General features: G+C 44.2%; 1 protein-coding gene across 2 annotated transcripts in view; it reads left to right on the top strand.

Moving 5' to 3' along the window:
• The window catches only part of RSRC1 (arginine and serine rich coiled-coil 1), a 155,057-nt gene extending 149,925 nt beyond the window's left edge, over positions 1-5,132 (top strand). For both annotated transcript variants that reach the window (XM_062005724.1, XM_062005723.1), the window contains exons 8-10: positions 1,597-1,703; positions 2,555-2,701; positions 3,576-5,132. In XM_062005724.1, the coding sequence (XP_061861708.1) occupies positions 1,597-1,703; positions 2,555-2,701; positions 3,576-3,668 (347 nt within the window). In that variant the 3' untranslated portion in view covers positions 3,669-5,132. The remainder of the gene's footprint in view (positions 1-1,596; positions 1,704-2,554; positions 2,702-3,575) is intronic.
• The last annotated feature ends 8,914 nt before the right edge of the window (positions 5,133-14,046 follow it).

Raw genomic sequence — 14,046 nt, 5'->3', positions numbered from 1 at the left:
GCAACGGAACTTGTAAACATGTGCTTGATAGGATAAAAGTGGGATTTTTTCCTTCTAAATTGAATAGAATGAAGTCCCTGTCCGAGGCAGAGCACTGCCAGCGGTTCCCCAGCCTCAGCAGATGGGCAATTTGACTTTCAGCATGTCCAGCATCCACAGGAACAGGGAGCATGTTCCTGAGTTTTCTGCTCAGTGTATCCACAGAGACTAAACACTATTCCCAAATTGTTTTTAAGCAATGAGGCAGCTTCTTGTTTGCTGCTTGAGAGTTACATCTCTTCCTAATCTTTTGCCTGCTTTACCTGCTTTATAAATGCTGCTCCCTGTGACTGTGCCTCCACCGCCTCAGACTGGCCCCAGTGCACCATCTATAAGGCAACTGGCTTTTATGAGTAAACAAGATGGAGATAAATAGGTTAAAATTGGAGAGAAGAGCCTGCAGTTAGCAGGATTAAGTCAAGATTTGCTTGTCACTGCAGTTGGACATAGAAGAAGGCAAAAAAGATTAACCGAGCTGCGAGTCTGAAGAAGCTGAAAATGAAACAGACACTGAAGCAAATACTTCTGTGTCCAGCATCCTGTAATGAACAAGCAGTGCTGAAAATAAAACAGTCCCTGGGACAACCTGTTGGTAAAAAATGGGGTTGTTCACGTAGTGTGCATATGCCCATTCCAGGAGTGATTCTGAGCTGCCATTAGTTTTATTTGCTCATCCGAAGCTCCGCTGGCTTGTCATGAATAGACTGAAAGGAGCTCTCAGCAGTTAGTCTCTGCAGAAGGATGTTAAGTCACATTTATTTTCCTGTGCAAACCAGAAAGTGTTTTGCAGCACTTGTGTATATCTGGATGAATTTAGACTTAGGCTTTTGTATATAGGCAAAGAATTTGGTACTTCTGAGTTTCTGGATAGTTCTGCAAGCGCTTTCCCTGACTTTAAACATACTTTGGTTTCTTTAGATCAAGAAAAGTAATCCTCTATACATATGTATGCACTGCAAAGGTACAATTATGGTTGCCCTTCTGTTTAGGTTTGTGTTTCATATAGTGCTTAAACTGCTCTTGTGTATTCATCAAATATTTGATCAAACCTCAGGTACCTGAAAAAAAACCAGCACCATTTTATCCCAGGTTGTATTTCCTCATCTTTTTAACTTTGTCACCATTTTATCACAGGTTGTTTTTTCCTCCTCTTTTTGGGAATCTCCTTTTAAACTTTAACTGGTTCTGTGCCTTGTGATGTCCTTGAGGCAGCCCATACCCAGGTTGGTAGGAGCTGCACTGTCCTCAAATCCTTCACTTCTCCAGGAAATCCCACTGTCATAGATCTAACAGTTATCCTGCAAGGACATCTCCAGTCGATTCTTAACTTAGCATCTAGAGTGATATCATTCATTGAACTGTAACAGCCAACTCACAGTTGTTGTTTTTACTAAAGGAGAGAGGTTTTCTTTGAACCAGAGTATTTTAAGCTGCATTAAAGTTGTAGTTTTTCCCCTGGTATGTCCTGTTGTAAAATATATCCAAGGCATTGCTTAGACATGGCATTTATCATAGGCTTACACTAATGTATCCTGACATTACACCTTCTCTTTGTAGACCAAGCCACCCTAGTAGAGCAAGTGAAGCGAGTAAAAGAAATTGAAGCTATTGAAAGTGACTCCTTTGTTCCACAGACATTCAGATCAAGTAAAGAAGTCAAAAAGGTAAGTTTTCAATATCCTTCCTCGGTGCATAAGCCTTTCAAAGTCAGGTGGCAGCCATGCTATTAATGCAAGAGCATCAGCGTTAACAGTCCTGAATCCCACCAACAGCTCTGCCATGTCCTTGGCATGGTGTACAAAGAATACACTGAAATGTGTAAGAAGTTCAAGGAAATCAGCTGCTGTGGCAGTTTATTTTACTTGTGCTGAGCAACTCTGATCTTTAACCATAATTTTAAGATCATATAAACATGAAAATGTGTTTAGGAAAAGCAGAAGATTTAAACTCCAGAGTAATCCGACGTTTGGATGGTAATCAGAGGTATTCTTCTCAATATTTTGAATTCTGCTTCACTGAAGCCAGATTTTATGACTGTATTTACCCCCTGAAGCAAATGGACATTGCTTTCAGACAGCTTCCCCAAAAGCTAATGTAAGACATCCAGGTTTCAGTATTTTACCTGCACTTTGGCTGCCAAGTGTTGGAGGGAACTCGGACGCTTTTGTCTTTGGAACTGTGTGAGCAAAGCTTCTGTTTGTTTTTTCCATCTGGTGGTTTGAGCTACCCCTGTTTGTTTCCCCCAGAAGTACATGAGAAGTTCCTGCAGCTTCTTCAGAAAGTGCTCCCAAACCCCAAAGCTCCAGCTCTGACAGCTCTCTCATTGCCTTTGGCAATACCTTTCATGTGTTTAGTCCAAGCCTCAGTCCGTGCACAGCGTGTCCCAGTCAGAGTCACACCAGGATCCTTCCCTGGGCACATCTTGCAAGGGGAGGAGAGCTGAGTGCTCTGTTAAGACACTGCCACGATTGAGAGGTTGAGGATAAAATACTCAGATGTGCTTCTTTCTTTTCAGTCTGTGGAGCCTGAGCTACCCTACGAGCCTGTGACTATCGGAGCGGGAACTGCTGAGGCGTCTGCATCTGCTGAAAAAGAGCCCCCAGCTGCCAATATTCCTACTGCCATCAAGTACCAAGATGATAATTCTTTAGCACATCCAAATGTAAGTGTGTTGATGTTTACTTATCTTTAGAAGAAGGCAGCCCACTGAAAGAGTAAGTCCACATCACCTAACAACCCTGTTGCCGTGCTGCTCACCAAGCAGACTGTGCTCTGGAGACCTTTAGCTAATGGGGCACTCATTGCCTCAGAAAGGATCCTGCTCCTTGCATCACTCAACAGAGAATAACTGCCAAGGAAGTAGCGCACCACTGATGTAGTTTTAGAGTTAAAACAGTTTTTCTAAGCAAGTGGCATGCTGCTCACCTGCAGGGGAACTTCAGATCCTGCTCAGGTAAGAATTCCTGTTCAATAAAAATTCAGGAAAACTTGGTTTTGGTTCCTGGAGTTGGAGACCTGGTGGAAGACTTGCCCACTTTGCCAAATTGTAAAGCTTTAAGAACATGACAGACTTAAGGTCATTTAAAACTGTTGTGGCTAAACAGCTGCAAATTCCTTTGTGAGCGCTTCTCATTTGGAACAGGAGTACTTGGAGTAGAGAGTTCTTATGAACTAGCAAGTCAAATGTGACTTGCAGTAAATAAACCACAGTGAGTTCAGTATTACAAACACAGGTAACAAAGGTCAAGACCTGTACAATGTGAGGTAACAAAGTTCAAGACCTGTACAATGTGAGGTAACAAAGTTCAAGACCTGTACAATGTGAGGAGCTTGCAGTTTCAGGAGGAGACTGAAATTGGAAGGTCTTGGCTTTCCAAGTAGTAAAGTCTCTACTAAGTATTTCTGTCACCTTTATATTTAGGCAGCCCTCTGCAGCTGGGCTGCTTCTTTGGGCACTGAAATAGTCAGATTATTACAAATAAAGAGAAAGTTAACGAGTTGTACCTACTTTTCTTCCTCTCCTCCTTGTCTCTCAGCTGTTCATCGAGAAGGCAGAAGCAGAAGAGAAGTGGTTTCAGAGGCTGATTGCCCTGCGGCAAGAAAGGCTGATGGGCAGTCCAGTGGCCTGAGTGAGCTGCTGTGACCATCACACACCAGTTCTCCATCAATGCTGAGAAATCCTACCATGAAATTGGTTTATTTTTTCTGTTCTGAGGGGATTTTAATAATCAGTATGAGTTGTACAGAGAACAAATCTGAATAAACAAGAACGTTCTGTCCTCCGCTTTTCTCCCAAACACGTTGCAGAGTGACTTGTGTGGCAGGGCTGCCTGCTGGGGATGGGGAGGGCAGCACAGCAGGGGCACTTCCTCTGCTTGTACTGAACTCCTCTGGGTGCAAAAAACCTGACAGCCCAAGGAGGTAGAATTGTATACCTCCCAATCAAAAAACAGGGATAACCCATGCAGCAGTGTAAAGAGAAATGTAAACTATCCGAGTGTGACAGTTGAGATTTGGCAGCGCTCAGGCAGATCCCACCCAGGGCCTTTACACCTTTTGCAGCTGCAGGAGAATTTGAGGCAAATCCTGTCCTCATCACCTCCTCTTCCTTGCCTTCTGCTCTGGAATCCCTGGACAGTCTCCACGCTGAGAGGCTCTGCAAAACAGTTCTGTTCACCTGCCAGCTCCAGCCCCAACCCAGCTGCTCGCTGTTGCTGGGCCCGAGGGGAAGGAAAGGTTGGACACCCCCCTCAACATCCACCCACAGCTGTTGGCATCCAGGAGCAGATGTAAGATGCAATTGTTTTATCTTTTTAAGCAGAATTGTAAAGTTTTCAACAGCTTTTCTGAGCCCGTTTTTAAGCCCATTAAAATGTTGATGATCTATAAAAGATGGCTTTCCATGAATTAAGGGGAATGGTATCGATGTTACTGTGTGTGTGATGGCACAGACCTTTGCAAACAAGACCACTGGCATATGCTTGTTTCTGTATAGAGGCATTGTTTTCAGTCTGTGAGGCTTCCATTTGTGCACGTGTGACTTTAAAAGAATGAAAGGTGAGCCCTATCTGAACGTTTCCAATTCAGCTCGAGTATCCTTACAAAGCCAATCTGCCCACATCCAACTACATGACAGAGATCAACCAGCTCAACCACAAAAGTCCTTCTTCTGCAGCATCTAGCAAAGCTGTGAGAAAACTATGACATCAGTAGAAGCTAAACCAAGCCCTCACCTCTGGACACACTGCTCTGCAAATGACCACACCAGCTTTCCCATGTGAGTGAAGGAATCCCTAAGGCTTTTTTGTTAGTATTGTTTTCCCTTGTTCCCAGATCTGTGGTAGCAATAAAGAGGATGATCCTGGTTGTCTTCTATGGTTTTTAGATCCCTGATGTAGATGGAAAACGTATTAAATTTGCATTCTAACACAGTTTTGCTTTATCTTCCTGAACAGTGTTAGTTTTACTTGGTCCTGCATAAAAATGGCTCTCTGTGTTTCAAGACTACTTTGCAACAAGAAGTGAGGGAAAAGATTGTTTCCCTTGCTTTAATTCAGTGTTTTCAAACAGTAAATATTTGTTATTGCTCTGTCTTCTAATGTCCTTCTGTGTTTCTTTCATAGTGAATAAAAACCATTTGATCTCCATGTAAGGCACAGGTGTAAATTCTTCTCTTTCACACCTGATGTTGGATGATTTGGGTATTTTATTGAAAGGATTCCTTTTGTGTAATTCACAGCCCTGTGGGATTGCTACAGACTCATCTGTTACAACTAAGACTTGGTGGTAATAATAGGGTGAATGTATTGATTGATTACTTATCAATCAATAACTAAACTTGTCCAGCAAGTCCAGGCTGGAGGAGAACTGTGAGGAAGAATTGTAAAGAAAATGGAAATAGCATTTAGATAATGTGGTTTGAAAGATAACTTGAGACATGGAGCAAATCATTGTCAGGTTGATTTTTATAGTTGCAGTTACAGATTAGTGATCAGAATAACTGATAATGACTTGGAACTCTGAGTTTTCATGAAATACCTAACTTGTTTGTCAGCCCAGTGTCTCTGTGGAGACAGGCCATTGAAAAAGAGGGGGGTTCTGTTTCAGGCCTTATGTTCTATCACCCTATCTCAGTCCTTTCTTTGAACATCCACTGTGCATACTTGAAGTTTATGAAGTTTTTGGTATTGGGAGAGGAAGGAATTGTCAGGAGCTTTTACCTAGATACCATCTGTAACAAATTCATGCAATACAGGATCTCAGAATCCCTGAATGGTGGGGTTGGGAAGGGTCCTGCAGAGCTCATCCAGCCCCTGCTAAAGCAGGTTCCCCTCGCTCAGCGGGCACAGGAACGTGTCCAGGTGGGGTTGGAAACCTCCCAAGAAGGAGCCTCCACGCCCTCCCTGGGCAGCCTGGGCCAGGGCTCCCTCACCTCAGCACTAAAGCAGTTTCTCCTCCTGTGCCAGTGGAACATTTTGTATTCCAGCAGATGTTGGTCTTGCCAGTGAGTTTTACTTTTCCCAAGGCTCCCACACTGGGTACAGTGAAGCTGGATATTCCAAACCCTGATTGTGGAGATGTGAGCAGCCTTTTGTAAGATCTGCAGTGGTTCCACAGCTTAAACCTTCAGCAACAGTAGAGGCTGTTCCACTGCATTTGCTCCTGTAGAGTGAAATAAAGGTTGTATAAGGCCAACCCATAGGGCTGCAAGGGGAAATGTTTCGACTGCAGCGCTCTTGGTTCAAGTTGTGTAAACTGTTTCCTTATTTTGCTTTTACTTGAAAAGCATCCTGTGCTAAATTATTCATTTTCCTGTCAAAGGCAGGCAGATATTTGAGTATCAGAGATGAAATATGGAAGAGGGCAAACAAACATCACAAAGGAGCTGCACCCTGTAACCAGCTGTGCATGACCAAAGAGAACTTTGACAAACTTACTGCTTTACATGATTTTACAAGAATTGGACACATTATTAAATGGGTTGTAGCCAAATGCACATGCAATCCACCAGCCTATGTGTGGGGCCATTTGTGCTTGAGGAAAAGATAGTGTGTGTTACCTAATCAACCAGATACTAATTTAATCAGCTGTGTCATAACTTGGACGTGAAACCTGTATCAAAGCAATCACTGTTCACCTGGGAAAATGCACTGCTAACTCTCAGCCCACGCTTTTCCCGAGCTAAAGAAAGAAGAGTGACACCTTCTGAAGATAATTATGTCATAGAAATGTAGAAATATATCATCCTGTCTTAGTCTCTTTGCTCCTGAGGTCTTCTGAGGGTCTGACATTTGGGGCTCTCGCCTGTGGAAGGTTTATTTTTGTGTTGTGTCTTCCACTTTGCTCCGTGCTGCTGGTGAAAGGGAATGGGTTCCTGATTAGGAAAGGCAAAGGAATGGCTGTTTGTTAGTTTCTGAGCTAAAACACAGGAGTGTGAGGTGTGTCCTGCAGCTTGCAGAGACAGCAGTGCCACGGTTTGGTCCTTCAGCACTCAGGGTGTCACTGATCCAAAGGGCTCAAACACAAAGTTCCTCCCAATGCCAAACTACCTTAAATCCGACTCAGGCGAATGGTGTGTAGGAGTGAAAAGATAATGCTGTAACTTGAGCCATTCAGAGTTCTGGTAGTCAGCAAAGACCTCTACCCCTAGAAATTACATTAGCAAACTCATTTCACTTAGCCTGCTGAACAGCCACCGTCAATTAAAGTCAAGCCAGGCTGATTTTGATTTGATAACTCTCAGGGAAAACGTTTGCTGGCCCTTTCTGCTTTCTTGAGCCACCCAGCATCTCCACAGCTGGGGTTTTTAAATCATGGTAACTGCTTGAAAAGAGGCTGTGCTTGGTTTTGAAATTGTGATTGCTGTTACAACATTTTGGAAAGCTGTCTTTCTTTTTGCTACTGAAGCAGTGGTATGTAAGGAAACGCTGCCAGCCGGGAGATCCAACCGCGCCACTTCTGCTACAGCCGCTCTGAGGTGAGCAGCCCTGGCTGCTCCTGAAGGCTCAGTTCCCGTCAGTAACCCAAAACCAACCTCCTCCATGATTTCCATTTGTCAAGTTACAAGCAGCAAGTTATTTTTAGTGAAGATCCTTGAACTCTGGAAACCTGTTTGAGGAGAGATCAGCTTGAACCCGTGACTTAAGCCACCTACGTCACGGGGCTGCAGTGACTCCTCGGCTTGCAGCAGTAATAAAAAGCAATGCCAGAAGCAGTATTACTCCAGCATTTAGAATACTCACCAGTTGTCATTTTGCCTTAGTGCAGCATTGCTTGACTTCTTTTTTCCTGGCTGTTCCCTCCCTTCCTTGTCTCCCTCTCTTGTTAAGACCTAGGGGGAAAAAAATGAGTCGAGGTGGTTGGGCCGGATTATGTGACGCTGGGGAGCAAGACTTAGACTCTGAGTCACTGTGGAATTGCCACTCTGGGGTGAGGTGTGACACGATACATCTGCTCTTTCTGGAAGGAAGCAGGAGTTGAAGCTCAGTGCAGGGAGAGGAGGAGGGAGCTCGGGTGCTATGAGCAGTGCTGAGCTGTGCTTCGCTTCCAGCCAGGCTGCCCCCAGCAAGGGGAAGCCTTGTGAGCTGGAAAGGGTTATGCCATGATTTAAACCCAGGTGAAAATGAAAATGGCTACTTGGCTGTCACTCAGCTTCTTCAGAAATACAATACAGATGAGGGCTGTGTAGTTACAGGGTTACTGGTGGTGTGAGGAGCCTTTTGGCCCTTGGGCATCGTTTTTGTGTGTACTCTTTTCAGCAGGCTGCAGTTTAAAGAGTGTTTGCTCTGCTGAGCAAAAATCTCATTCCCACTAGATGTCCCTGCTGTCCCAGAGCAGCCTCACCCCACAGCACTGCCTGCCTAGAAGAGCCATGGACAGGAGATGCTCCTGCTCTGAATATGCCTTTTGACTCCCTGAGCAGAGATGGAGGTAGGGTAAGATGCCAGGGCAGTTTGTCTCACACTTTTCCTTGCCCTTACCATCTCCATAAGCTCCAAATATTTATTGCCTGTGTGGCACAGTCCTTGGGGGAGTTCATGGGAAGGAAAAGTGGGCTCTTCCCCTCCCTCCTCAGCAAAAGCAGCTGCCTGAGGGTGAGCTGCCCCATTTGCACCAGCTCTACTGCTTTCTGGAGCTGCCCCTTGCTCAGAGCACCGCTGTTTTTTGGAGCTGACCTGCCAGGGACAGGAGGAAGGACAGACACCTTCCTCAGTCACTGCAGGTCTCTCCATCTCTGGAGGCAGCAGCAGGATTTCCATCTCACAGTTCTAAAAGGGAGGCCTAAACAATCCTCATTACTTGTTATTAATGGGAGCTAAATACAGTTATCATTTGTAAGAACTGTCCACTTGGATTTTTGGGGACCCTTTCAGTGAATTTCAGGGTATTTTTTACATAAATTCTTGTCACTTGAGTACCCACACAGGTTACAGAGCTGTGTGGCTGGGGTGGCTGTGTTTAAATACAGCATTAATGTAGAGGCTGTTGCACGTCCGCCTCTGGTTGCTCACAGCAGAATGATGCTTTTGTCTGACACTCAGAAACAATTTATAACAAACTGCCTCTGCAAAAGGACTCTGCTCCAGATGGAATGTGATCAGCTTTGTAACAACACTGCCAAAAGGCCACTTCCACTGAAAATACACCTAAGCCCCTGGAAATTGCACTGCCTCTTTAAGCCTACCTGTAAAAGAACTTAACTGGGAGAAGTCAGGATACCTCAGTTATGCCAATGCATTTTACATTTAAATAGTAACTGCTGATCCTTACAGAACTGGCTGGGGATTGAGGGCTGATTCTCTGAGTCCTCTCAAATTACCTTCAACCTTGCTGCTGACATTGCTGGGCAGGGCCTGGCAAGGCACTGCACACAACTCATCACAGACCCCAAGTGCTCTGTTGCCAGGTTTATTTTCCCAAACAGTTGAGGAAAAGGACCTGTTTTTCATGCAGTGAGCTGGTTGTCTGTAGGTAAACAGAGGCAAACCTTCTTCTGGACTTCTGGAAGTTAGGGACTGGCTGCAACAAATGCCATTAGAGAGTCATTCTGTCACAGAAGCTGGGGTTGCTCTTCTTTGGGTGGACAGTGAAAACTCTTCTTGGCAATTAAAACTGACAATTAATTCTTGCCTCACCTGTGCAACTAGCCATATTCTGAGCTGTATAACCTCGATGTTGTGGATTTCATACACATATTTTCTGCAGGACGAGTTTAAATGTGGCTTGAATACTGTCTGCTCAGCTGGTAAGGTTATTTTAGGGGTTTAAAGACAAACGGCCCTAGGCATGCAAGACCTTTGGACTGGGTTCAATTACTGAGCAAACACAGCACTATCCCAGCTGAGCTGCTGCTGGCACAGGTGCAGAAATTTGGCCCCTGTGGCTACAGCCCCCCTGAGGCAGGAAAGCTTGGGGAGAGGTGGCTTTATTTTTGTTTCCTATCCAAGTCATTCTACATTTTGCACTTTTCTTTGTCTGATTTCACAACTTGAGGCTGTCACCAAACTCTGAGCTTAGTTTTGGCAATCTTCACCATTGACCTGATAAAGATTTTGCCCCAGGAATGCATCAGTTTGTTACTGGTTTCGAGAGAAATGCCCTCCACACGCAGCCTGGTAGAACAGGGTGTTTCCTCCTGCTGCAGAGGTTTGCAGAGGAGTCTCCTGCCTGCATAGAATCAGTTCAGTAAAGCCCTTTAAGCTCATCAGGTCCAACCACTCACCTGACACTGCCAAGCCCATCACTAAAGCCATGGCCCTCAGCTGTGATGCCAGTGCACTGCTGAAGGAAGCAGCAAGGGAAAGGTAAAGTGGCTTTGCTTCAGTATTCAGAAAATAACTTGTGAATGCCGTGGGGCTGGGACTAGAGTAGGATTTTTCCTCCCTCTCCCTTCCAGCGCCAAGGAGAAGTTGCCAGGATTTAAGAAGTAAATGTGCCACCATGGGGAAGATCCTTCCAGTTCAGTATCTTCAACAGGTATTTTGGGGTTGTTTGGGCATTGGGAAAAGCGAAAGGAGATAGCTGCAAGTTCCTGGTGTAACTCAGGGACGAAACTCCCTCTGCTCCCTGGTGCTGTAAGTGTGCTGCCAGAGTTTTTGCAAATCAATAGGTGCTGTGTGTGTGTGTGATGGCAGCAGAGCCCATTTAAACAAATACTATTTCTGGATCAGATCCTGGAGTGGATGATAAATGCTCCCTCTGGGGCCAGGTCCTCACTGGGTTTATGTTATATTGGCTTGGGGTTGTTCTTAAGAATGAGAATATACGTATTTATGTGCCTCAGTTTTCACTCTGCTAAACAAAACCAAGAACAGAAGAGAGAGGGGAAAGGCAGAATTCGGCTGATTGATGAAAAATTAAACTCAGGTATTTGTTGCTCCAAGATGTGATTAAAACCAAAGCCATAGAAACTCTCCAGTGGGTGACTGGTTGCATGGATGTGTTGAGATGTAACATCTAAGTACTTTTACGAAGGAACCCTGAGTTTATACCGGTGTGATGTGATGGGCCAAGGGCAGGCTGTGTCCCTCACAGCTTTGGAGCACTTCCTAGGTGTCTTTTACAAAACACTGAGCCTGGGACACCCAGTGGACACCCCCCAGCCTTGCCAGGCAGCCCAAGCTGGCAGTTCCTACATCATTTGTATCAGTGCTTTGTAAACAGCTGTTAAATAAGTACATGATATAAAATATTGGTTTTTTTCTTTTAAAGGGAGCCAATCTCTCACGTTTCTGTGACTCCAGCAGAACACACTTCATCATTTCTTTCAAGTGCCTCCAAGAAACACCAGAAAACTCTCATTCTTTTACTTCTCTGAAGCCATCCGTTTACAGAAGGCTTCACACAGGCCGGACACAATGTGAGGATCTCTCCTGCAGCCTAAATGATATTTGTTGCCCTGACAACAGCACACAAGCATTATTTATTAGCTCATACATTATTGATAACCCTCTAATTTGTGTGTGATGGGAGGAAGTTGGGGCTGGGAGTAAGTTACAAGTGGAAGGTTTATCAACAACTTGCAGAAGTCAGTGACAACTCTATGTATAGCTGCCCCCCTGTGCTGAAGGCACAAAGCACGGGGTAGGGAAATGGAACATTTTTAGAACAAAAGACAATAATGTGTTCCTACAAAAAGCAGGGGTTAGTCCTCTCCACTTTGCACCTTACATAAGGTATAGTTCCCACCTGCTTCTGAGGAGGTGCACTGTACTGTCAGAGACAGAACAAATCCACCTCTGGTCAACACCAGGAGAGAGTTTGACCCCTGTCTTGCTCCATTTACTTCATTAGGATAATTACCCTACTTTTAAGCCCTCTGAGGGTTCATCAGTGCAGGTCTGAGCACCAGTGAAGGGACTGATTCAGATTAGATTGCAATAGAAAAGCCTCTTGATAACAGACCAAGGAGTAACTTATTCTCTCTTTTCTTCTTGCTGTCTCCTTCGTGGATGCAAGCAGGACATGGCTTTTGAATGTCACTTTTTCATTTTTAAACCAGGGGAACCTTGTCATTTAGTTATAGCAATTGCCTTTTTTACAGTCTAGTTAGCAACACAGTCCTTTGTTGTACCACCTTAAAACGAGTCCTGGCTCTGGTTCTCACAAACCAGCTGCTGGCTGGCCCTTTGCCCATTGAAACATGTATTCAGGAATGCAATTTTCACCTCCAAGTGTTAAGCATCACTACTGGTTAAAAATAATCCATGTAGAGCTGATGACTACCCAGATATAAAGGCAGAAAGGGTCCCGAATTTCTCAGCCATTGCACCAGATATTTCCCATGTATTTGAGTCCATTTTATGGGGCTCTGCTGTTCTAAAGCAGCTGAGCACCATCAGGATCTGTTTTTCCTAGCATCACTCTAATTGATTTGTACTCTGGGTGGCACAGGAAACACAGGCCAAAGGGAAATCGTTGTGGAGAAGAGCCACCCTGCAGGAAGAGTGAAGACAAACGGGAGTGTTGGCAGCAAATGTTTGGGGCAGGAACCTAAACACTTACCTTTGGAAATCGAGCAAGAACAGAGAATTATAAATACCAACAAAATGTCAATATGGCCAAAATGACCTTTTGTTCTAGATGAACACGTTGCACACAGCTCTGAAGTCTGAATCGGATTCAAATAGTCATATCACCAAAATGAATGAGAATTAAGAAGGTAAATTAATTCCTGAGGGAAATCACTGTAGATCTCATTAGTTCAGGAACAAGATACCTTAAAACTTTTAATTAAAGATAATATTTACTGCAAATGAATAAGAGTTGGCAGGTTTCAGCAGAAACCATAATCTCATTTATGCAAAGTTTTCTTATATTAAGGCAGACATCATTAATCTCATTGGAGATGCCCTCCAGACTGACAGTACTGGAGCACTGAGGTGATTTCTTGCAGAAGTCTTTTTATCTACACAAAAGAAATCTAACTCAAGCAGACACAAACCATAAGAAGGCCTGAGCAATTAGAGATATCACTCTGTGCAAATAGAGTACCGACTTTATCATGTTAGCGAGCCTCTCGTAATGAGCTCCCTTCTAACACGGCCCATCTTCCCACCAGCAGCCAGAACATTAACTCATGTTGCTGAGTTATCTGCCCAGCAATCCTGCTCTGGATCTGCTCTGGCTTGGGAGAGAAAGTGCATCTTTTTTGAGTTGGAAGCTGCATAGAATTACAGAGCAAATGGTGGAGGAGATGGTGAGACTCTGGCCAGCTGCTGGAAAGCTCCACATTGCCATTTCATCCTTGCACAGGAGAGGTTTCTGTTTACAAGGCTGAATTTACACAAAGGTTCCACTGCACTAGCTAAACTCATGGTCTGGTTTGCATCTGTGCCCAAAATCTAAACAGTGGCTGGGGAAACATATTTAGGTTTTGGTAGAGGACTGCAAACAAGTTAACCACCTTGAAACAGACATTTTGGGAAGACAAAGCCCCAGAAGGATGAGAATTTGCAGGGTTTTTAACTTGACATGCTGTTTGTGTTGAAGAAAATTCACCTTGCTGGTTTGGAGCAGGTAATAAGTGCAGCACATACTGGATATTAATGAACTGCCAAAACAGCAAAACCAAATTGATCCAAGGCTTCTGTCTATTAAGCAAAAGATAATGACAAGTAATTAATGAATGAGCACTCTACATGGCCTAATCACTGTGATAAAGCTACTGATTATTGCATTCCTGCTATGATTACACCCCGTTCCCAAGAAGTGTTTTTTAAAGAGCTTTAAAATCTATGGATTGAAAGACTAACTACAGTGTAGGGACTACTGGAGTTACTACAAAGTTTGTGACCTTTTTTTTTTGCACAGTTTGAAACAAAGCTTGGATCCTGTCTCTGAGCAATAAAAAAGTTCTTTGATAACATCATAGCTGGCACAAGATATTGTTACAAAGAGCCCCAAAGCAGCAGAGTTCACTCCCGTGGCTACCAACCTGATTTGGTTTATTTGCTAATCTTTCATCAGCGATGTACAAACAGCTCACAGGCTTCAGCTGGGTAATCA

This window comes from Colius striatus, chromosome 12 (assembly GCF_028858725.1).
Source record: "Colius striatus isolate bColStr4 chromosome 12, bColStr4.1.hap1, whole genome shotgun sequence".
NCBI lineage: Eukaryota > Metazoa > Chordata > Aves > Coliiformes > Coliidae > Colius > Colius striatus.
The sequence above is the reverse complement of the archived record's forward strand: the minus strand, read 5'-3'. Positions and strand labels throughout refer to the sequence as shown.